A 21708-nucleotide genomic window follows, 5' to 3' on the forward strand; every position below is an offset into this window, starting at 1 on the left:
CATGCTCCTTTACATCTGGCCGAGGGCCAGGACGATCTGTTCCATCATGTGCGAAGGTCGGCGCAATTTTAAAGCCCTCACACCGAAGCTCATTATGTTCATTGTCCATGTAACCGCCAGGAGCGCCGCGGCAATTGTTATGATGCTTTCCTATGGCCATCAGATAGCTCCAGAAGGCGACATCTATGTTACCATTGCCGACAAGGCTCTGTCTGGTCTGGGTCAAGCGGGCATCTTCGGCACATATCTCGTCGACTATCTCACTTTTCGTAAGCATCGTCTGTTAATATTCGACGCCCGTACCCAAGCCTGACTACCGAATAGTAAAGTATATCCCTGCGTGGTTCCCTGGAGCGTCATTCAAGAGGCAAGCTCTTGAGTGGCGACACATGAATCAGCTGATGCTTAATGCTCCGTTTGAGATGGTGAAACAAAAGATGGTAAGTCTTCAATTTCGAACCTCTTCACATTCCACCGCTGAGAATGCACAGGCGGCGGGTAAAGCAGTACCATGTTTTCTTACGGACCAACTGGATCGTATCTTCATGTCTGATGCCGATACTTCCAAAGAAGAGCAGCTAATCAAGAATGTTGCGGCCACCGTCTACGCCGGTAATTGCCCCATCCGCATCGTACGAGACTGATTTTTTGATCTTTCTCCACTCCAGCCGGTGCAGACACAGTATGTGGAAGGCAGCTATCTCTTCCCTTGAAACTACCCTCTTAAGTGCTCTCGCAGACCGTGTCAGCAATTCTTTCGTTCTTTCTTGCCATGCAAATGCACCCCGAAGTGCAAGTTTTGGCACAGAAACAAATCGACCAAGTGGTCGGGTCGGACAGGCTGCCAAGTTTCGACGATAGGGATGATCTTCCGTATGTTGACTGCATCGTATGGGAGTGCTTGCGGTGGAATCCTGGTATGCGCCGCCTCTTCCGTCCACACAGACGTAACTGACCAGTCAGTAACACCTCTCGGCCTTGCCCGCCAAGTTGCAGCGGATGACGTTTACCGTGGGTTTCATATCCCCAAGGGCACCACGATACTGCCTAATGTGTGGTGCGCCTCCACATGCAGGACATCTTACGTATGTTAACATTCGCGGGAAGGGCAATACTACACGATGAGAATATGTATCCGGACCCGTACCGGTTCAATCCCGACCGGTTCAGCAATAAGGCACAGAACGCGACGTTGGGCATCAATGAACTGCCCAACGCAGCGTTTGGATTTGGCAGACGGTGAGAGCACCCTCTTCAGAGGCCTGCCCGGTGCTCCTAACAATTATTTATCAGCACGTGCCCCGGTCGGGCGCTAGCCTTCGAGACGATATGGATCACGGTCGCTGCCACACTGGCCGTGTACAACATCTTGAAGCCGAAGGACGAACACGGCAATACGATCGAACCGGACGCTGAATATACCTCGACATCACTCAGGTGGGCCTCTAAAACATACTTATTCCGCAGTCTTGTGCTCATTCTCGCAGCCGTCCAAAACCGTTTAAATGTTGCATCATGCCTCGTTCGAAGGAGGCACTTTCTCTAGTAAAGCAAACACTGGATGGGACGGTCTAAATAGACGTTGATGCGGTCATTACACTACAACCTGTCACAATTTGAGTTAGCAAAGACTTCATGTCTGGCGTGGTCGTAAATGCGAGGGTCTCTCCTTCTATTGCCCCATGAAAGGGGCGACTGCATATACAGGGATTGAACGGTTGAACGGTCACTGGGAATAACTGTCCTGAATGCGTCGGTCTCCGGTGTTCCGAAAAGCTCTCCGTCTCTGCCACGGTGACTACCAGACGCCAATTACGTCTGCAGCCCCTCCGGCGGCAGTAACTCTCGTTACACCCGCCCGGACTTTCTTGAGCCATGCCTCATCGGCTGGTGTGTTGCCCGTCGCCGAGGGTTCTACTGGCGTCCCGAAATCTTCCAGCTCGATGAAATAGGTGTCCTCGAATGGAGATGAGGTAATAGACGGCCTGCGGTCTATCCGAATGACCGGAACGCCAAATGTCGTCAACAATGTTCCCATAATGAGATGCACAGTGCGGTTGTGCGCCGGTTTGAGATGCGCCGGTTGGTCGTCCTCCGTGTCCTCTGTCGTTGGTTGTTCTGTTTGCTGGGTCGGCGGCAGGGTAAGTCGAACAAGCGCTCGACGCAGCTGAGGAACTCTGTGAACGACCGGCGGTTTCGCTTCAATGGTGTTTGCGAGCACATAGAAGCGGGTGTAATTGACTGCACTGTCGGTCAGAGCACGGCACTATGCAGCAAGGGCGGCAGCTTACTATTGGTATCCTGAATGCTTCTTTGCAGAATTTCCAGGCCATCAAAAATCTTGGCGCACAACGTAGAGCAGATGGCTGCACTGCGGAGGTTTATCTCATCGTCCTCAAGCAGCGCTCGTGCTGCACCCGCGGTCGAGGGCTTCTTCTCAAGAGAAGCACTGGGAAAATGCTTCGCAATGAACCCAGCACATTGTCCGATTGCCTAGCAAAAGTGAATCAACGTCAGCGAGTAGTGCTCACGGCCACACGGTACATACCTGCTCGTGGCTGATGATGCGTTCGATGTGTTCGAACTGGACACCTTTGCGAGCAATCAAGCAGTGCTGAACTGGCAGGACGACTTCGCCTCTCACAAAGATGGAAGTACCGACAGCAGAGCAACGCAGAGAGTCGTAGGCCTCCGTTACAGGTCCGAAGATGGTGTTCTCCTGGGGCAGAAGACCGAACGGTATCTCGGGTGAGACGGTTTCCAACACGGCTGTGACCGGTTTAGCCTAGACATTGGTCCACAGTGGCATGACCATCTGACCTCGAATGGAAGGCTTCTCGATGTACTCGACATTATCTCCGAACTGCTCATACCCGGCCTGAGACAAGTGGTGCTGTGAGCGCGTTGCCTTGCATGGATTGCTGCTACGGACCTGGTGGGAGTACGTACCAAGAGGGCCCAAACAGACGAGCTTGGGGAGTGTCTGTCCTTCGGACATTGTCGACGAGGGCTCTAGGAGACAGTGCGCTACGACAGTGCGCTACTCTGGGTTGGGCATCCGACGCATTCTTATAAGGACGACCCCCGGAGCCAAGGTGGGGGGTGGTTTAGCAGGCGCCGGAGACGCGCGTCTTGCACAAATGTTGCGGGCGCAGTGTCACAACTTTGACTTGGACTCTGCGGCCTTCAGCACAGGTGCGGGCATCCAAGCCTCAGGCTGCACGCTCCACTCACACAACTCTCTCGCTGCCCACTACCGGATGCTGTCTCGTTCATCCAGGCTTTTGTTGCGCTCTCCGAGACCACTCACACCCCGGGCCCTTACACACACCCCGCTCAATCGACTGGCACGCACTAATCTCGCTCTCCTCGGCAATCCCCACTCCGCGTCGCTCGCCAGAAAGTATCATAGCACTCGTCCTATCTTTAGTATGACCAACGCGACGAATGGCACCAATGTCTACGGCAACTTTGACCTCGTTACGAGGGCTAAGCTGGATTATGCGGACATCTTGGTGTCCAAGTGGAAGAGTAGAGCCACCGGTCTGAGCGTCGTTCACCTCGACTACAACGGTACGCCATAGATGCCGTGTTATCGTCTGGGTCATTGGTGATGTGGTTCAAGTTATTAACCGGAAAATGCAGCCCCCATCGTGCACGGCTATTTCGTCATCGGTACTGAGAGTAAGTGCTCCTCGCCTCTCTGTACTCAATGCGTTGATCTGATAATACATGCAGTATTCAATGATAGCGGATGCCCGCATACACTAGAGCAGTGAGTGGCCACAGTAGACCGGTTCCGACTTGACTCGTATTGAAGTGGCGTGCAGTCTTGTCTTCATGGGATCCGAGAAGTATCCGTACAAGGGTATCATCGATCACCTAGCAAACCGCGGGTTCTCAAACGGTACAAATGCCTGGACGGACACCGACCACACGGCATACACCGTGTCCACCGCCGGAGAACAAGGTTTCCTGCAGCTTCTACCAATATATGTTGACCACATCCTCTATCCCACCCTCACGAAGGCTGGATATATCACAGAGGTTTGTGTCAACCTTTTCGGGCTTATGTTGTTCCTCACTGGAATCTTATCAGGTCCACCATATCAAAGGGAAAGGCGAAGATTCGGGTGTCGTCTATAGCGAGATGCAGGGTCGTGAAAATACCTCGAGCGATCTCATGGCTCTTCGGTATGTGTCCCTATCTCCATTCTCAATCTTGGGCTCACATGGCGTGCAGAATGCAGCAACTAGCTTTCCCACCAGGGAGCGCGTATCAAAGCGAAACCGGAGGTCTCATGAAAGCATTGCGAGAGCTCACTGTCGAACAGAGTAAAGTCACATGTTTCCCGTATCAATCATTATTTCTGAGAAGTGTGTTCTAGTCAGGGACTACCACAGTTCATACTATGTCCCCCACAATCTGACACTGATTGTTGCTGGCAAGCTGGCCTCTGGAACCAACACTTTACTCGACGTTGTACAAAACAAAGTAGAGCCGTCCCTCATTGCACATGGACAAAATCATGGCCCTCGGCCCAAGGGCTGGAAGAGGCCGTTTTTGGAGACTCCTAGTGCGAATCGCCCTCCGTTTACTGAGACGATTAGGGACACAGTCGAGTTTCCGGAGCAGGACGAGAGTCTAGGGGAAGTCCAGATTAGTTGGCAAGGGCCGGCACCAACAGACTTCCTGGAAAATAAGGTTAGTGCTGTCCTGTGTGTCACACTGGTAAATTTGACGAAGTTTTCGCTAGGCAATTGACATCCTGGGTGTCTACCTATCATCATCGTCAACCGCTCCTCTCAACAAAGAATTCGTCGAGATCGAATCCCCTCTCTGGTGTGTTATGTGACTGCTCAATGCAATGCGTGCTCACACCAGCCTTTAGCACGTACGTCTATTTCGAAGAGCGGGACTACGCCACACGAAATGGTCTTTACATCTACGCCGGCTCTGTCCCTGCAGAGCATCTCGATAGTTTCGACGAGAAGCTGCAAAATAGCCTGAAGCGTATCGCTAAGGAAGGCTTCGACATGAAGCGCATGGCAATGGTCATCGATCGGGACGAACGCCAGCTGCGTAGCAAAGTTGAGTCATCTAAGGGTGATACCTTCTCGGGGACGGTCATCACAGACTTCCTGTACGGTGCTGAGAACGGCTCCACCCTCGGACCGTCGCTCGACGAGATATCGAGATTTGATGCCCTTAGGGCATGGAAGAGCGAGGATTGGGTCAGATTGCTGAAGCACTACTATATCAACCAACATCGCGTAGTACTCATTGGAAAGCCGTCTGCTGCAATGGCAAAACGACTGGAGGATGAGGAGAAGGCTCGCATTGCTCAGCAGAAGGCGAAGCTGGGCGAAGAAGGTCTGAAGAAAGCCGAGGCAGAACTCGAGGCGGCCAAGAGCGAGCACGACAGACCAATCCCGACCGACATCCTCACTGGCTTCCCGGTTCCAAGTGTCAAGAGCATAGTATGGATACCGGTGCAAAGCTTGCAGGAGGTCGGCAAGGGCGCGGGACGTCACAGAGCTGTGGAGCAAAGAGATAATGCCGAGGTCTCCCGACATGTCCAGGCTGACGGCTCTCCGCTGCCCTTCTTCGTTCAGTACGACCATGTCGAGGTGAGTTCACGTACACTGACTGACGCGCATAGCTTCCAGCTAACCTCCATTTTCAAGTCCGACTTCGTCACGATCAGTGCCTATCTATCGCTAGCGGACGTGCCGGATGAGCTGCGTCCTCACGTCTTCATCTACCTCTCGGCGTTTTTCTCCCTTCCCGTTACAAGACATACTGGTGAGGAGCTTTCACATGAAGAGGTCGTCGACCGCCTGGACAACGATACCGTATCGTACGAAATCGGCCTTGGGTCGAATAGTAAGTTCACGGAGACAGTTAGCGTGGCGATCAAGGTGCAGACGTCGCAATATGAGAGCGCCGTTGCTTGGCTTAGAGATTTGCTCTACGCAAGCAAGTTCGACAAGGAGCGGTGAGCATCATTCAGCTTGCAGTTTCTGGAGTGGGCTTATCCTTTCTCGTAGATTGGCCGTCACGATAGCTAAGACTCTGCAGTCTTTGCCAGAGCTTAAACGGGACGGAAATACTGTGCTTAGCTCCGTCTGCTCCGAGATCCTTTGCAGTTCGAGTTCGACAAGTCGCTTCCATGGAGTCCTTCCTCAGGCAGAGTTTATACCGAAGCTGTTGCAAGAGCTACAGGAGAACCCGGACGGCGTAATTGCGAAGTTCGAACAGATTCGCCGGAGCATTCTTGCGCCCTCTGGTGCAAGGTTCGCTGTCAGTGGCAACATCCTTGCTCTTGCTCAGCCTCGTACCACTTGGGCGAAGTACTTCAATGGTTCACTTAAGGTTTGCATATATAGCCTGATCTTCGAATATTATCTAACTCGCTTATAGGAAAGCCCGCTTGATCCTGTCCGCCGAGCGTCGTACACACTCAACGAGATTGGCAAAAATCCAGCGAAGAAGGTATACTCCTTCGCTGTACATGTCGCTGCACCAATTAAAGTAATACCTCTAGGCGGTTATCGTGTCCCTTCCTACCATCGAGAGCTCCTTCGTCTCCCACTATGCGAAGGGTATTGAGGGTCATGCTCATCCACAATACCCTGCATTGAGGGTCGCAGGTGAGATCTTGAATGCGACGGAAAGCTATCTCTGGGTACGACGCTTTTCGTTCGTTAGCAGATGATTGCTTATCTACTCTGTTCAGCGTTACATTCGCGGCTCGGGTCTCGCATATGGAGCGTACGTTACCCTCGATGTGGAGGCAGGGCTGGTTAGCTTCACACTCTACCGCGTAAGTTGTTTCTATGGCTTGATCGTGGGCAGATCCTGAAGTCGTCTCAGTCATCGAATAGCATCGACGCATTTAACCAGGCGAAGTCTGTGATCGAAGGACTTGTGAAGGGAACTGTAAGTTCAGGTGATTTTGCCATTTCCCATACTGCTCACATGAACAATTCTGTAGATCGCTTTGGACGAGACTGGCTTGGACGCAGCTAAAAGCAGTATCGTCTACTCCGTTACAAGAGGAGTATCAACGCCTGGCCGTGCTGTGAGCTGCTCTTTCTTAACCTCTGCGCACAGAAAGTAATTTTGTACCAGGGCCTTGTCTCCTTCATCAACCAGGCCTTGGAAGGTGTCCCACAAAACCATAGCATCGAGCTGCTCGAGAAGTATGCGAAAGTCACCAAGGAAGACGTGCTTGAGGCCCTCAAAACATATTTCCTTCCGCTGTTCGATGCAAAGTCGTCCGTTGCGGTCGTGGTCACTGCGCCTGCCAAAGCTGCCAGCACTGGCGAGGAGCTCGCTAAGCTTGGATATGAGGTTGAGCAGCGATCGATAAATATTGATCTCGACGAGGAGGGCGAGCTCTCGGGCTCGGACAGCGAAGGAAGCGCGAGTGACGACATGAGTACGGGTAGTCGATAGTTGTTCTCGCGTAGTAGATCATGTTTCTCGTGTATTCCAAGGAACATGAAGCGCGCATACGGCCAGTGAGACAAATATATCAGAGAGTCGTAGCTCCTGTACTAGATTCTGTAGGCCGGGACGGCTCTTGCTCTAAGTTGGCAGGCAGGGTACTGTTCGTGGAGATGACTTCGATCATCCTCTCTTGTGCTTGACCGGGGCGAAGCTCAACATTCTCCAAAAACTCGTTATCGACCAGAAATCGTATTGCTTGTGAAAAATTTGAGACCGTCATTCGAATCTCAGGGAGCAGGAGCTGTTGCAGCAAGCTCAGCGGCATCCCAGCTTTAGGATCAATATGCAAACCTACGTTGCGAAGTAATGCTGGCCTCTGAACGAACGGGTTCTGCGGTGGCCGTCGAGGCTGTTTCGGTGCTAGCTTCTTGACTGGTATCCTATCTGGCTGAATAGCGGATTTCGGGACTTCCTCTTCGACGTGTGTTGCTTTTGATGATAATTCCGCAGGTGCACTGTCCGAGTCAGACCCCAGTCCTGAATTCACGTCGCAGTCTATTCGAGCCTCTTCCCCATTTGGTTGAGCTAGGGCCTCTGTTGGCGCAGCAGAAGTAGCTTGGCTTTTCGAGACGTGCGGGCGGGCATTCACTGAGGTAGCAGAACCACGCTTGCCGGTAAACTGGCCCCGTCCGTGCCCTCGTCCTCTTCCTCGCCCTCTTCCACGCGTGTCATGGTTTTGACGATGTTGTGCATAGTCATTTATACGTCGTCTCTTGTTCGGAAAACGAGCCTCTTCGAACGACAGCTGGCCTCGAGCAACCGCTTCCTCTATTTTCTTCCGCTTTTCTTCCACTCGGTCTGCCGTGGGGAACCGCCTCTTGCGCTCGGCAATCCACTGCTCGATAGTCTCGGGAGTGTCAAGTTTGATTATTGTACCTTGTATCATAATGGGTTTTCTGTGTGGTAAATTATATCATTACATTCAGTGTAGGGCAAGTACGGCCAGGCACGTACCCTTTCAAGCTAGGATCTGCGTCCCAGTCATTCTTCCCTTTCCTGTTCTCCCAGCCAGGTGGATATATGAGATGCCGGTCCATCATGTGTATTTCTACCGATTTGTGCGAGGCAGTGAACAAGCACCCTGGCTTTTTGCATCGAACTGTCCCTGGCTGGGCCCACCGAGAGGATGGTTGGCTAGTGAATTGTGGTGCGCTGCTGGGCCCTGCTCCAGGTGTGGGCGTGTAGTATTGCGGCTGCTGCCCAGCTGCAGGAGCCGCGTTTTGTGTGTATGCCTGCGCGTAGTGCGTAGAAGCGTAGTATTGGTACGAGGCACCAGGTCCAAGCTGAGGGAACGCGGGAGAGGCGTTTTGGTAGGGGCTATAAGCATTCGAGGCCGCCTGTGGATGGCTATGCGCCAAATGGGGTGCTCGAGGCAGCGAGGGATGCGTGGGCAGACCTGGGCGACTGTTCATGTATGCCGTCTTATGCTACAGTTGTTGAGAGAAGCGGACAGTAGACAACTGGGAGAGACAGTGGGAGGAGCGCTCTGACGCCCGAGCAAAGAGAGTAAAAATGCGGGGAAGAGTGGAAGTTCGATGGAGAACGTTTTCAGAGAGCGAGCACAGCTCTGATGTCATTCGCGTCCTCGCACATGTTCGATTAGCAGTACAACATGTAAAAGATATTCTATTCACAGCGACTGAGAAGAACACAAGAAAGCCTCAACGAAAGCAACTCGATTTGCGCTGTACTGCTGTTACATGTAGATACGAAGCAATGAACTGCAATTAGGCTAGACGTTACTTTTTATAAGCGTCCATGACAGTCTAGTCGGCACTAGGATAAGTTAGAGGCACCTTGACAGGCAGAGACAACAGCGTCATCGTATGTCGGGTAAAGTCGAGGAGTTGGGGAACGAATGGCGGAGAAGGGACAGGAGTGGGCCAAGAAAGGGGATTGACTTAGAAGAGAGAGATCGGTTTGCGCTTTTATCTTGCAGGTAGGGAGTAGCGGTCAGAAGAGGACGAGGATACGTGGAAGTATGGGTGCGGAGGGGCATCGAACGGCTTGAAGGGGTCTTGTGAGCAGAAGTGTCGACTTCGCGGACTGCGGGGAGGCGAGCTCTTCGTCGCCTGTCGTCCGTGCTACCTCTTAGGGCCTGGATAGACATCCTGAAGCGAAGAGCCTAGTCTTGCAGCTCATCTTGCTGCATCTGCTCGCGGCCGACACGTCGTTCCTTCTCGCTTTCAAGCTGATTGTACAACAGGAATAGCGCCTTCTCGTTTGCTTCGGGAGTACCGACGATGGTGAACATGCGCTCTCCCGTCTCATCATGAGGCTCCTTGGCGATCGAGATTTTGGAACCCGAGAGGCGACGGATTTCGGTAATCTTCGTGCCATTACGGCCGATGATGCATCCGACCATGTCTGACGGAATGGAGATGTTCTGAGTACGTAAGTTGCTCGGCTGGGCAGAGGGCGAACTAGGAGATGGTGAACCGCGATCGCGAGGCGCATCACCATTTGAACGCCGGCTCTGCTGGCCTGGCCGGCGTCCTGAACGTTCATCGGCAGCTCCGGGGTGGAAGTAGACAGTCCCAGTGGCACGGTCCCAGTCCTCCAGGAGCGCACGACCGATGTCCTCGATGGCTCGGCCGATAGATTCCGCGGAGCCATGGACCTCGACTATGCGTTCGGTCGACTGAGGGAGCATTTCTTTCTGCGCAAACATGCGTGCACCGGAACTATCCTGTATAGCCTTGATCTTAAGGCCGCTACGACCAATGACACTACCCATGAGGTTGTGCGAGATAAGGAGGCGGATCGACGACTGTGAAGAGGATGGGGTGGGCGACACGGGGGACGTGGCGCTCGTGGAAGATAGCTGGTTGACAATCATGGCATACGCCTATACGCATGTTAGACTATCAAGTGGCGCGCATATATGTGCGACCAAAGCGTACCTTTGCCACACCCTCAACGGAGCCGGTCACAGTGAGCACCCGTTCATGCACACCTGGGATGACCTTACTAACCCCTGCCTTTACGGCCGTCGCCTCGCGCAGCTCTGCGACGTTTTTACCGGCCTTGCCAATGATGACACCTGCATCCTTGGTGGAAACTAGCGAACGAAGGGTGAGAACTTCACTGCCAGCTGGCGACGGCGAACGGGACTCTGGTTGGTCAGCTATAAATTTGTGTGAGTTTGGGGTGAGCGCCAGCGGAGAGAACGTGAGGCGTACCGTTCTCAAGCAGAGCGGGAGTTCCTGCAGACATGGCGGCGTTGGTGAAGGATTAAAGGAAAAGGGGAGGAAATGTGAGGAAATCGGGGAATAATGGAAGGTTGAGGTCGAGGGGTGAGTTGGGCGGGCAATTGGTGTGGGATATTTGAACGGTCTCGGCCACGCCCTGAACGCGTCAATTACGCTCGCGTGGCAGCCGGCAAGTCCCGTCCGTGCGGCAGAGCCAGTAGTGTCTGGAAAAACAGCCGAGCGGAAAAAGGCTAACACACAGGCCGACATCCACCTCAAAGAGACTGAAATTAGACGGTTGTGTTGTACAAGTAACGCTGCAACGAACGGAGGCCCATTACAGCAATGCATCGTATTCATGTAGCGCACCCGCGCCGAGTGCATATGAGGGTAGTAGGGTGGGTACATGGATCGACTCATGGCGGTGAATCAGACAGCAAAAAGCGACGGAATAAAAAGCCACAAAGCATATTGATCTAGTAACCCAGCTGCACAAGGTTTTCAAAAGACGAGGCGGTGTCAGCCACGGCCTTTTGGCGCAGCTTGATAGAAACGAGCTACTCCAACATTTGAGCATCCCCGTACTCGCCCGATAAGCAACTAGAGGACGCACCTTGCGCTCGTGGAAGGCCTGAGCCTTAATCTTCCTCTTCTCCTCGAGGCGGTCGACAACATCCTTGTAGCCCCAACCAACCTCGTGCGAAAGCCGCTACAACACGAAGGTTAGACACGAGAGCTCGAGGCCTCTCGAAATAACGGTCTCACCTTAACTGTGCAGTACTTGCGACCAGGCTTCAACCGAAGTACCCTGAGGGCCTCAGGGACAACCATGCGCTTCTTAGAGTCGTAGGGAGGAGGGACGCCCTCAAAGAGCTTGAGGCGCTCGAGAGCAGCCGCACCGCGGGCTGTCTTGTGGGGAAGCATACCGCGGATTGCCCTGTAGAGAATCTTGGAGGGGGCGCGGTGGTGGAATGGGCCAGACTTTTTAGGATTGACGATATGGCGTTTGTGGAGGAAGTTGTGGTAGCGCAGCTGTATACAGAGAAGCAGTCTGATTATTTCTTTGGTCCACCGAGCTTGAGTCATGTATAAAGCACCTTGTTGCGGAAGAAGCTGCCCGAGATGTTGATCTCCTCGCACCTCACAACGACAATCTTCTGCCCGTTCAAAATCTGCTTCGAGATAATGGACGCCAGCCGGCCCAGGAGATGGCCCTTGCCATCAATGACAATGGGGCTCGAGGAGAAGGTGGCCATGGGTGTCTACAGTGAGATCGCGTAAGTTTTCGAAGTCGTTCGTTTGCAGACCTCTAGGACGAGCGTACCTGATAAAAGGACAGTCAGCCCGTCTAGCGACGTGTCGCAAAGGACAGTGTGAACAATATCTTACCTTGAGGATCTTGCGGTCAGGACTAGTTGGCGGGCCTACTACTGACTAGACCACGCACCGTGACAGAGCAGCCACCGTAACGCGTGACAGGTCCTGCATAGTTCTGCGGCAATTGCCGGATCCTGCCCGGGAATCGAACTTCGCCGAAAGCGCCCTACATTAGGCGTCATATAAAGCGCCGCATCACTACGTTAACAACATGCTACAGCATTGCCCAAAGATTGCAAGTTCACAGGCATTTCAAGAAGCTTTTAACATCTACAGGGAGTTTCAACGCGGGTGAGGTTCCGCACTCTTAAACTTGCTGCAATAACAGGGTGAAGAGATTGACTACGTAGCTCTGATCAGTATATGGGGTCAGTACGAGACACTAGCTGCACTCCATGAAGGTCGCTACAGAGCACAGTGCAGCCGCTAGCGAAATGAGACGAGTGGGTGAGTCTATGAGTAGACCCCCAAGCATAGCTACATACCCGAGAAGTGGTAGGCGCGTGCTCAGCCGAAATATGCGCCGCCACCGGACATGATGTGGCGAAGTAACATCCTGCGCTTGTGAGTAGTCTTGAGCCGCTGACCAGTGCATGACCGTCTAGCCTACATGTCCTTTGTTGCTGTCATCGATGCCGAAGCAGTGAGCAAACACAACGCGTCTCCCTACACGATACCGCGTTACAAGCGCAGCCTCGAGCTGAAGCTCGCATGACCGAGAGGCCGATAGGAAGACATCAAACAGGTGGTAAGGCGCAGAGATGCTGGAGGATGGTCCGCAGCCAAGACACAGTCAGGCGACAAGTAGTCGATAGGCTGAGCAGGTAGTCTTCGTAGTGAAACAAACGATTCTGCTCTATGACAAGGACAGCTGGCCTGCGCACAATATATAGTCCCATATGTTCCACACTAAACAAAGAGCAAAGAGCGATGAAGTGAGCAGGGTGCGAGTGCAATGAGCAAAGCTCGTGGGCGATGAGATGAGATGAAGGAACTGATGAGGCGCATGGCCGGGCAAAAATTTAGCGCACAGTGCGGCGGCTACTTCCGGAGCGGAGTTGGACAGGTCATCGCGCGTTGCATTTCTCGCGACGATTCCTCAGCCTGTCCACGCTGCTGCATTCGTTGAACATGTCTTTCCTCCGTCTGGCTGTCCGCAACGTTGCTCGGACTCGGGTTGTCGCCGCTCCTGTGGCTTTCTCTGCGCGCACCGGCTTCCTCCAACGCGCGCAATACTCTGCTGCTGCTGGCCTGAACAAGGAGCAGATTACAGCGCGTATTTTGGATGTCCTGAAGGGTTTTGAGAAGGTCAAGCCGGAGAAGGTATGTCCGCAGACCGTTGGCAGTGTTATTCGTAGCTGACATGCTGAGGCGTTGCAGCTCACCCCTGCTGCTTCTTTCGCGGAAGACTTAGGCCTTGACAGCCTCGACGCCGTCGAAGTCGTCATGGCCGTAGAAGAGGCAAGTTTATGTGAGCCCAACAGACGTTGTAAGGCTGATGATGCGGCGCAGGAATTCCAGATTGAGATCCCAGATGCTGAGGCGGACGAGATTAAGACTGTAGGGCATGGTACGCACATTCGTAGACATCGCAGGGCTCCTGGCTAACATAACCGCATCTTTATAGCCATCGAGTATATTGCCAAGACTCCAGATGGTGCGCTCACTATTCTAGTTCTTGTGAACGCTTACTCATGCCTCCTACAGCCAAGTAAATGAGACATTGATATCTAACGGCACCTCCTGGAATTCCACGGTCTGTTATCAACTCCTAAGAGCACACCGCAATCAATGACAACGTACAAGCCCAGTCGCGACGGAAATTACGTGTACTAGGCGAAGTAAGTGGATGTGTCATGCACAGCTCATCGGCTTGCTCCTTTGTACTGCCATAGACAATGCAAGTATATCGAGTCCAGTTTCTACAACCTTCTTTGTCGCTTTGAACATGCTCTGAATGTCAATATCTATATTCCTTCGCATTTGTTCCGCTGTCGTCGATCGCATTGGCTGCTGTAAGCTGAGACTGAGCTGCATCCCTTGTACGGGTACCAGCAGCCCCAGTATCTACCATCAGGCAGTTTCTCGTAGCTCAACACCGTTTTGCGTGTGTGTACTGCACGTCTGGGCATTAAGAGTACGGGCAGCAGCGTGAGTTATAGTATGCTACGGCTTCCTTTCCTGGCCCGGAGAGCAAGCACTTCGTTCAGACCAGACAAGCGCTCTCACTCGCTCTGCTCACCTTCCACCATGAAACATGGCGTGGCTTTCCGCAAGTTCTCAAGGACATCTTCGCACAGGATGCTGATGTTGCGGTATGGCTACCTTCACTCACTCCCGGACGCGTCTCTTACCAGGAGGTTGAAGAAATCTGGTGACTTCGCTCATCAAACACGAGCAGATTAAGACTACCCTGCCAAAGGCAAAAGACACCGCGAGGCTCGCGGAAAAGGTGTGATCAGCTCAGCTATCCGAGTCCCGAACATACATAGACTGTGCCACTATAGATCATCACAATGGGGAAGAAGGGCGACCTTCCGGCCTACCAGCGTGCAAATGCTTTCCTGCTCGAGCCGAAGCTCACACCCAAGGTCTTCAAAGAGCTCGCAAAGCGGTACGAGACTCGTGAAGGTGGTTACACGCGCATCCACAAGTTTGGCAACCGACCGGGCGACAACGCGCCGCATGCCATCCTCGAATTGGTGGACAACCCTCGGGACATCAAGTTCGAAATGACTGCCCGCGCCATCGGCTGGGAACTCCTCGGGAAGAAAGTCAACACCGTCGGTCCGAAGCAGGTTGTAGATTCCGGTGTTGAGGATGTGCAGGGAATTGTTGAGCGCGAGCGGACCTTAGCACCGAAGGAGAAAGGCGTGTTGAGAGAGAAGACGCGGTGGAGTTTGCAGAAGGTGCTTCGCTTCCGGGGCAAGGATGCCGTCACTGGGTTGCGACAAAAAGCAGAAGATCATATCGTGGGTCGCAAGCTGCTACTAGACCCTCCTGGCTGATGCCCTTGCAGGACACTCTTCTCGCACAACCGCTTGCCATGAAGGAGATGGTACAGGATGCCAACGCCGAGGAAGACCCTGAAACACCACTTGCAGGTCGCAAAGCTCTTCGCCTGAAGGCAGGTCAAGCACTACCCGGTACCGGCCTGAGCGCAATGCGCCTCGCACAGGGTGCTCTGGGCAAGGAACATGCTGGCCGGGGATGGTTTGCACGTCGCAAGCTAGGCATAGACACCACTTCCGTATGGAACTCGATATGAACTATCTCTGCTACTGAGTGCTCTTCTTTCCGTACATTACTCTCAATTGCAATCAGAAATTCGCCGCCGCTTCCAAGTCGTCTGCGTTAAGCCAGTCTGCACCATTCTCCAGCAGCACTCTCCATACAGCGGTCCGCGCATGGATCGGCCAGCCTGGAGTGTCCCAGAATCTGGCCTTGATGCCGCGTTCGTGTGCGTCGCCGACGAATTGCGTGATGTTCGCGAGCTGCTCCGCAGAGATGTTGCCGATTCCACTCCAGCCGACTGCGGTCCCGTAGTCGGTCGATGCTAGTGGAGAGAGCGTCGGGTCCCAGGTCGTATTCAGTGACGGGTCGGTGAGCTGTGTCAGCGGCGCATCGAAGAAATAGTCGCGTGGTGAGAGCTCCTTGACTTGTTCGAGCGGGCTGTTGCCCGTCCCGACCACAGTGACTGCTGAAAGGGTCAAGGTGCCGTTCGCAAATGTTGTGAGATAGCCTCCTTGGCGCAGAGGCTCGAAGGCCTGGAGGATGAACGGCAGAGCTCTACACACATTAGTAGGCTTCCGAGGGTTATGCAGACAAGACCCACTCTACGCCGTCCGTTTTGACGTCAACTAGCAACTGGAGCGGTACGTCACTAGCCGTGTCGAAGACGCCGCTGACGATGAAGATGGTAAGAAATACTGCGCAGTGAGTGCTAGGACAATCCTCACTTAGGCGTGGTTGAGTTGACTGTAAACTGATCTATGGGGTTCTCCTCGCCCAGAATTTTGAGCAAAGGCTGGATGTACACCGAATCCAGTGTACGGTTTGGAGTCAATGCAGCCAACTCATGACCGATCTGTTGGCGCCATGTGAGTATAAATTTCTGCTTGGCGTGAATTTAACGATGACCAACAAAAAGTGTGCCGTTCATGTGCCAGACGTCTGCTTCAACACTCGCGACTCCGAGACTGATCGCAGTCAGCAGAGGGACGTCTCTCCAGTCTACGAAGGCCATCAGACTCTACTCGATGTCTGATACCAAATACGTACAATCGTTGTGTGAATGAATAGCCTTGGGGACCAGATTCTGCGTGAGCTGCGTAGGGTATTGGAGGATCGGTGAGTTCGACGCCTCCAAAGCCGCAATCTGGCTGTCAATGGTCGCCTTCCCGGCGACGAGAAGCGGCAGTACAGAGGCGAGGAATAGCGAGTACATCATTACACCCGTTCCGCAAGGGTGTCTGGCTGGGGTCCATTGCGCCCCCCGCTCGCTCTTATAATGGGCTGGGTCAGCTGGTGCCATTGATGACGCTCCTCTTCCATCGCTTCCGTCGTGAAGTTCGGCCAACAACGTGCGTGCAATGCATACGTACATGTACATAATTTCTCAGGGATGCTTCCCGCTAACAGTTTGAGGGCCGCGCCGGGCCTGCGCCAGAGTAGAACTGGTTCTCAGTGATGACGGTATGTATAGCGAATGATTTACATTGACGCTGCGCACGAAATATGCGATATGTTGACGGCACAGATTTTGATGGTGCGCGACGCAGTATATGAACGCTGAGCGCTTGAGCTGCCATTGGCTGGTGGTTTGGAGCATTAAATGCATTGATGGCTGGGCGAGTGGTGCTGTCTCAGGTGTATCCGAGTGTCAAGGGAATCTCTTCCTCGCTAACAACGCACGATGTAAGAATTTCACGTAGCACACTCAGTCGCAATCTTCAGCTCGATAGGCACACAGTGAACTTAGTGAATAGGCAAGGATTGGGCATACAGCTATACAGTCGGCATAGGACTAGCAAGGAATACGTCGCGACTGACCCCGGGCCCGCCGCTCATCTTCGCAAACGCGCGTAAGCAGCTTAGGTTCACGTCGGCAGCTTCCGCGATAGCATCATTTTTGACACGTACCGCGCATGCTCAAATAAGAGTACTCTATACATCTCTAACTCCAGGAAGCAGAATAATTCGTCCTATTTGAAGGAGACGTAGATAATTCTCGAGAGCCAACACGAACATTGATGCTGCCTTTGAGCTTGGGGACTCAACGCTCCGGCCGATGTCTGTTCAATTGAACCAACGACTGGCATTGAATGGACGTGTTCATCATGTCATCAGCCGCGGATTTGCAGCCTACCTTCTACTCAGGCACTGTTACCAAGCCGTGTCCTGCCAGTATAAATGTTCGCCGTCCTATTGCAGAGTAGCCCTCAAGCCAAGTTGCCACCTAAGCTTACACGATGCTTAACCTCGCCCTGCTACCGCTCGTGTGGCTGTCGATCCTAGCATCACCCGCCCTCTGGGGCGCTGCATCTCAGGACAGCAACGTAGGCGCATTCGTCCCCCTTCGCATCGAAGGCGATCGCAACACCACAATTTTCGAGGGACGTATCTTTACTACCGGGCACAATGTCACCACTCCATCCGGGGGGGATCATCGTTGTGACGGCACGAACCTCGGGGCCCATCCCTTCCCGGGTTCAACTGCGACCAGTGCTCTTGCAGACGCCGCGAAGAAGGAAGGTTTTACGTTCGACGGGTCGGTATCCCTCCAACTGACGCATTAATTCGAAGGATATGGACTGAGCTAACGTACCTCGAAACTCTAGCACATTTGACCCCGAATTTGACGACTTCTTCATCACCCGCAAAGGCGATAGCGCCGAGACGGCCACCCAATTCTGGGGTCTCCTCGTCGACTTCGTGTTCACGGAGGTTGGGGGCTGCCAAGAGCAAGTGTCGGGGAACACGCATGTCCTCTGGGCATTTGACGCCTTTAACGCCGATGCCTTTCTCTTCCTGGAAGGCCCACACATGGCCCGTCAGGGAGAGCCCGTGACATTGGCAGTGGGAAATCCAATCAGTGGGGCAAGCGTCGGCGATGACTTCGCGCCGACGGACGCCGACGGACAGGTCACTGTGAGCTTCGCGGAAAGCGGGACACGGACATTGAAGGCGGAGAAGGAGGGAACAATAAGGTCAAATGCACTGAGGATTCTTGTCGCATGATGATCAAGGCGGCCATGGCCAGCTGGACAGTTGTGTAGTACAGGCGTACTCCAGAAATATCCCCGTTGAAGGGAAGATTGCAATTAGGGCGACTCCACATAAGGCTGCTACACACACCGAGTGGTTCTCAGGGCGGTTCACTAAGGTGAGCTAGCATCGCGAGGTTTGTGGTCTTCGTTCGCAGCGGTGAAGTAGCCTTATTCGTCGATACGACCTGGTCTCAGGTTACGCCTCTGCGTCAGACGCTGTTTTTTCACTGGTGCGATGAGATGAGTTCTGCAGACTGGCGGAAACCCAGCCACTCTTCGAAGGGGCGAGCTCTGCAGAGCCCATCTCGGATTTTAGAAGCCCCCGTCACATGCATCGCTTTTGGCGGGGGTGTAAGATAGGAGCGTGTTGTAATTTGGTAGAACCCCGGGACGAACGAGGTCTGCATATCTGTAAATATTTTTCGTCATAATAGTGTCAGGGCGCGGATTTACGCAGACTGAAGGGATGCTGCTCCCCATGACCTTGACGTGCAAAATGCCTTGTCATCAAGCCGCAGCAATAGAGGGAGCTATACGGCCCCCGTAAGGACGAGATAGTTGGACATGACTGGGACAGCCGTCTCGTATGCGGACGCGTTTTCCATTCCGACATGGAAGCGTGAAGGTTGTGTACGGCATCAGCATGCCGAACGTGCATCGAAAATGTCCAGAGCTGAGACGCACCCTATAGCCCTCTGCAGACCGTCACGAGACGGCGCAGGGATGATACCCTGCGTGTTGTCTTCGTGGAGAGGGATTCCTAAGGTAGCAAGGACTGAGGCCAGAAATATGAGAGTCCGGCGTTTTGGACGTTGGACACACCTGAAAGTCTTCTTACGCCGACCAGAGTGCCATCCGTCATACCTGGCGGTGGCAAAGATGGATTAGAATGGTACCGCCCACTTAGGCATCCTCAAGGCCGAGTCGTCTCACGCCTACCCTATAAGTGTCCGCCGTCCCGTCGTGTAACACCTCGTCGCACTAGCCTGCACGATGCCACCGGTTCTAGCACTTCTCGCTCAAACCGTCCTGCTGCCACTCATATGGCTGTCGGGGCTCGAGTTGCCCTCCCCAACGAGCATTGCGTCGCCGGCAAACGACCCAAGCGTCCCCGTCCCTCTTCGCATCGAGGGCGAGCACTGCACCGTCTTCGAGGGGATAATCCCCACCACAGGGCACAACATCTCCACTCCATCCTCCAATGGCTCCCACCATTGTGATGGCACAAATAATAAGGCCCATAACGTCTCTGGTCCAACTGCGACCACCGCGCTGGCGGACGCCGTGGAGAAGGAAAGCCTTCTATTCGACGCGTCAGTATTGCTCTTACGTTCGGAAGGGTGTCAACGGGGCTGACGTACCTTAAAACTCAGAGTATTCGATACCAAATTCGACGACTTTTTCATTACCCGCGTAGGGGATGGTGTCAATACGAGCACCCAGAACTGGCGTCTCTACGTTGACTTCGTAGCTTCAAATGTCGGGGGTTGCCAAGAACAAGTGTCAGCGAACAGACAAGTCCTCTGGGCATTACAACGCAGCGACGTGCATACGCTTCTCCACCTGGAAGGCCCGCACACAGCTTCCCATGGAGTGCCTGTGGTATTGACCGTGACGAACGGGTCAACAAGGAACCCGATTAGTGGGGCAAGCGTTAGCAACCTTTTTCAGCCCACGAATGCGAGTGGACAGGTTACTGTAACATTTGAGGAGAAGAGGTCAGTGACACTGAAGGCGACGAAGGAGGGAACAGTTAGGTCGAATGCATTGACGATCCTCGTTACTTGATCATCCGGGTCTCTGAAGCGTCGTAGTGGACTGGGTAGTATTGTAGTATCGCTGTACTTCGGAATTACTCCTGAAGAGAAGATTACTTGCTAAACACACCTCACCGAATTGTTCTCACGATATTTCACCGAGAAGAACTCACGTGACGCTTCACGGTATTGTCTCTGGTGCCTGGCACGCGTTGGTTATTACGATGCCACGATGGGCTTCATGCGCGATGGTGAGAGGAAGTGACTCAGTTCGTCGATGTGGCCTGGTCATAGGTTGCGTCTCTGCATCGAGCGCTATTATTGCACGCAGTATGTACGGCATTATTGGCGAAACGAGGCGAGTTCCGCAGATTGGCGCAATTGCGGCTGCTGTCCAAAGGCGTAGGTTCGCTGACCACCATTTGTGAACGTCTGAATGAACGTCGGACAGTCCGTCCCTGTCAAAATTAAGAAGAACTCACCTCACGCAAAGCACATCTGTGAAAAGAAGCTTTCCGCCTCGCGCGAAACACGCGGCAAGGGGTGACGCGATATAAATGCAGTAATAATGTTAAGCACAGTGTGATACATGCTGCGACAACGTGTTACACGCCAGATAAAGTAGATGGTTGATATAATATAGCGATATAGAGTACCTTGGAATGCAAGAAATAATGTTACGAAGCGCGATGCAAGGGTATGTTAAGGTTGCGGACAAACTCGTGGCCGAGGTTCCCGACCCTGGGGCCGGTATCTTGCATCTGCTCAGCCTTCCCAGCCCCCTGCGAAATCATATCACAAGGCGTGTCGATGGGCGTGTCCAGACCGCCCGCATGACGGCGACAAGCGGGCAAGGGGAGCGGATGTTTGAAAGAGATTGAGCGAGCGGTGCTACATATGGATCGCCGCACTCGTGAATGAGACGGGCCGATAGGTCGAAGGGGCAACACCTACCTCAGTGCATGCTATGAGTCATAATCATTCCATAGGCAGAACCGCATGTCTCGCCACAATCGGTCAACAGTGATGCCGTTAACGGGCCGCCATGGCCCTGTGGGTACCGCCGCAGACGGCATTCCTCCGGGGAACAATTGCGACACTGTGCAGTTGACGTCCCTGTACGATCGTGCACTGCAAAATGTCTCGGCATGCCAGGTAGCAAGAATTGCGGCGCAAGACTCACGTCACATTAGCCACTTTCGAACGCGTTTTCAGCGCGTATTGGTACACCGAGCCTGTCATCGGAAGTTAGCACGCACGGGCAAGAGGATGAGATGGGGCAGAGACTCGCCTGCGTCCAGCACCAATGTCACGCTCTCGCCCGGTCTAAGCAGCATTGTGGCACCAGTATTACGCCCATAGTCGCGAAGCAACTGAACTGTAGCGCAGTCGTGTGTGTCGTTGACAAAGTAGAGTAGCACCTCGTAGTCCTCTGTGCGAGCTGGCATGGTGGAGGACGAGGAGCCGACAGTGGGCCAGTGGACTGAGAAAGAGGCTCAACCGAGGCAGTTGGTATAGGGGCCGTAGGGAGAGTGGGAGAAGAGAGCGTGTTTGAGGGAGAGGAGACCGCGGTAGCTTCGAGTTTCCACGAGATATGG

At 53.5% G+C, this 21708-nt stretch overlaps 10 protein-coding genes across 10 annotated transcripts in view; 5 read left to right on the forward strand and 5 right to left on the reverse strand.

Annotated features, from left to right (window-relative positions):
• PHACADRAFT_134438 (uncharacterized protein) overlaps positions 1-2260 on the forward strand; it is a 4890-nt gene extending 2630 nt beyond the window's left edge. The window contains exons 5-13 of the mRNA XM_007390529.1: positions 121-269; positions 325-440; positions 492-612; positions 669-682; positions 740-917; positions 964-1057; positions 1108-1239; positions 1294-1437; positions 1488-2260. Of these exons, the coding sequence (XP_007390591.1) occupies positions 121-269; positions 325-440; positions 492-612; positions 669-682; positions 740-917; positions 964-1057; positions 1108-1239; positions 1294-1437; positions 1488-1575 (1036 nt within the window). The 3' untranslated portion in view covers positions 1576-2260. The remainder of the gene's footprint in view (positions 1-120; positions 270-324; positions 441-491; positions 613-668; positions 683-739; positions 918-963; positions 1058-1107; positions 1240-1293; positions 1438-1487) is intronic.
• Positions 2261-3358: 1098 nt separating this feature from the next.
• Positions 3359-7563, forward strand: PHACADRAFT_247588 (uncharacterized protein). Its single transcript, XM_007390530.1, has 17 exons — positions 3359-3573; positions 3646-3684; positions 3739-3775; positions 3831-4047; positions 4100-4194; positions 4244-4335; positions 4389-4705; positions 4758-4843; positions 4893-5631; positions 5689-5999; positions 6052-6376; positions 6425-6496; positions 6549-6689; positions 6741-6827; positions 6878-6943; positions 6999-7085; positions 7136-7563. The coding sequence occupies exons 1-17, from the start codon at positions 3432-3434 to the stop codon at positions 7460-7462; spliced, it is 3180 nt and encodes a 1059-aa protein (XP_007390592.1). The 5' UTR covers positions 3359-3431; the 3' UTR covers positions 7463-7563.
• PHACADRAFT_83190 (uncharacterized protein) lies at positions 7542-8928 on the reverse strand (the record flags this gene model as incomplete). Its single annotated transcript, XM_007390531.1, has 3 exons — positions 7542-7757; positions 7812-8412; positions 8471-8928. The coding sequence occupies 3 exons, from the start codon at positions 8926-8928 to the stop codon at positions 7542-7544; spliced, it is 1275 nt and encodes a 424-aa protein (XP_007390593.1).
• Positions 8929-9176: 248 nt separating this feature from the next.
• Positions 9177-10805, reverse strand: PHACADRAFT_247591 (uncharacterized protein). The gene is made up of 3 exons (XM_007390532.1): positions 10699-10805; positions 10420-10643; positions 9177-10364 (listed from the first exon to the last, which is right to left on the reverse strand). Exons 1-3 carry the CDS (start codon positions 10730-10732, stop codon positions 9642-9644), a joined length of 981 nt encoding a protein of 326 aa, XP_007390594.1. The 5' UTR covers positions 10733-10805; the 3' UTR covers positions 9177-9641.
• Positions 10806-10986: 181 nt separating this feature from the next.
• Positions 10987-12105, reverse strand: PHACADRAFT_247592 (uncharacterized protein). The gene is made up of 5 exons (XM_007390533.1): positions 12032-12105; positions 11805-11969; positions 11473-11739; positions 11321-11416; positions 10987-11264 (listed from the first exon to the last, which is right to left on the reverse strand). Exons 2-5 carry the CDS (start codon positions 11961-11963, stop codon positions 11184-11186), a joined length of 603 nt encoding a protein of 200 aa, XP_007390595.1. The 5' UTR covers positions 11964-11969; positions 12032-12105; the 3' UTR covers positions 10987-11183.
• A 1090-nt stretch (positions 12106-13195) lies between these two features.
• Positions 13196-14062, forward strand: PHACADRAFT_247597 (uncharacterized protein). Its single transcript, XM_007390534.1, has 6 exons — positions 13196-13407; positions 13465-13545; positions 13597-13654; positions 13712-13741; positions 13792-13840; positions 13891-14062. Exons 1-5 carry the CDS (start codon positions 13216-13218, stop codon positions 13797-13799), a joined length of 369 nt encoding a protein of 122 aa, XP_007390596.1. The 5' UTR covers positions 13196-13215; the 3' UTR covers positions 13800-13840; positions 13891-14062.
• Positions 14063-14334: 272 nt separating this feature from the next.
• On the reverse strand, positions 14335-16548 carry PHACADRAFT_247599 (uncharacterized protein). The gene is made up of 8 exons (XM_007390535.1): positions 16366-16548; positions 16229-16317; positions 16044-16171; positions 15920-15988; positions 15104-15873; positions 14592-15056; positions 14452-14536; positions 14335-14399 (listed from the first exon to the last, which is right to left on the reverse strand). The coding sequence occupies exons 1-5, from the start codon at positions 16532-16534 to the stop codon at positions 15405-15407; spliced, it is 924 nt and encodes a 307-aa protein (XP_007390597.1). The 5' UTR covers positions 16535-16548; the 3' UTR covers positions 14335-14399; positions 14452-14536; positions 14592-15056; positions 15104-15404.
• Positions 16549-17484: 936 nt separating this feature from the next.
• PHACADRAFT_247602 (uncharacterized protein) lies at positions 17485-19277 on the forward strand. Its single transcript, XM_007390536.1, has one exon. It carries the CDS (start codon positions 17556-17558, stop codon positions 17880-17882), a length of 327 nt encoding a protein of 108 aa, XP_007390598.1. The 5' UTR covers positions 17485-17555; the 3' UTR covers positions 17883-19277.
• Positions 19278-19304: 27 nt separating this feature from the next.
• On the forward strand, positions 19305-20231 carry PHACADRAFT_247603 (uncharacterized protein). The gene is made up of 2 exons (XM_007390537.1): positions 19305-19666; positions 19727-20231. Exons 1-2 carry the CDS (start codon positions 19347-19349, stop codon positions 20139-20141), a joined length of 735 nt encoding a protein of 244 aa, XP_007390599.1. The 5' UTR covers positions 19305-19346; the 3' UTR covers positions 20142-20231.
• Positions 20232-20752: 521 nt separating this feature from the next.
• On the reverse strand, positions 20753-21642 carry PHACADRAFT_247605 (uncharacterized protein). The gene is made up of 4 exons (XM_007390538.1): positions 21402-21642; positions 21294-21345; positions 21065-21241; positions 20753-21001 (listed from the first exon to the last, which is right to left on the reverse strand). Exons 1-3 carry the CDS (start codon positions 21556-21558, stop codon positions 21076-21078), a joined length of 375 nt encoding a protein of 124 aa, XP_007390600.1. The 5' UTR covers positions 21559-21642; the 3' UTR covers positions 20753-21001; positions 21065-21075.
• Positions 21643-21708: the final 66 nt, after the last annotated feature.

This window comes from Phanerochaete carnosa (genome assembly GCF_000300595.1).
Source record: "Phanerochaete carnosa HHB-10118-sp unplaced genomic scaffold PHACAscaffold_1, whole genome shotgun sequence".
NCBI classification, from domain to species: Eukaryota; Fungi; Basidiomycota; class Agaricomycetes; order Polyporales; family Phanerochaetaceae; genus Phanerochaete; species Phanerochaete carnosa.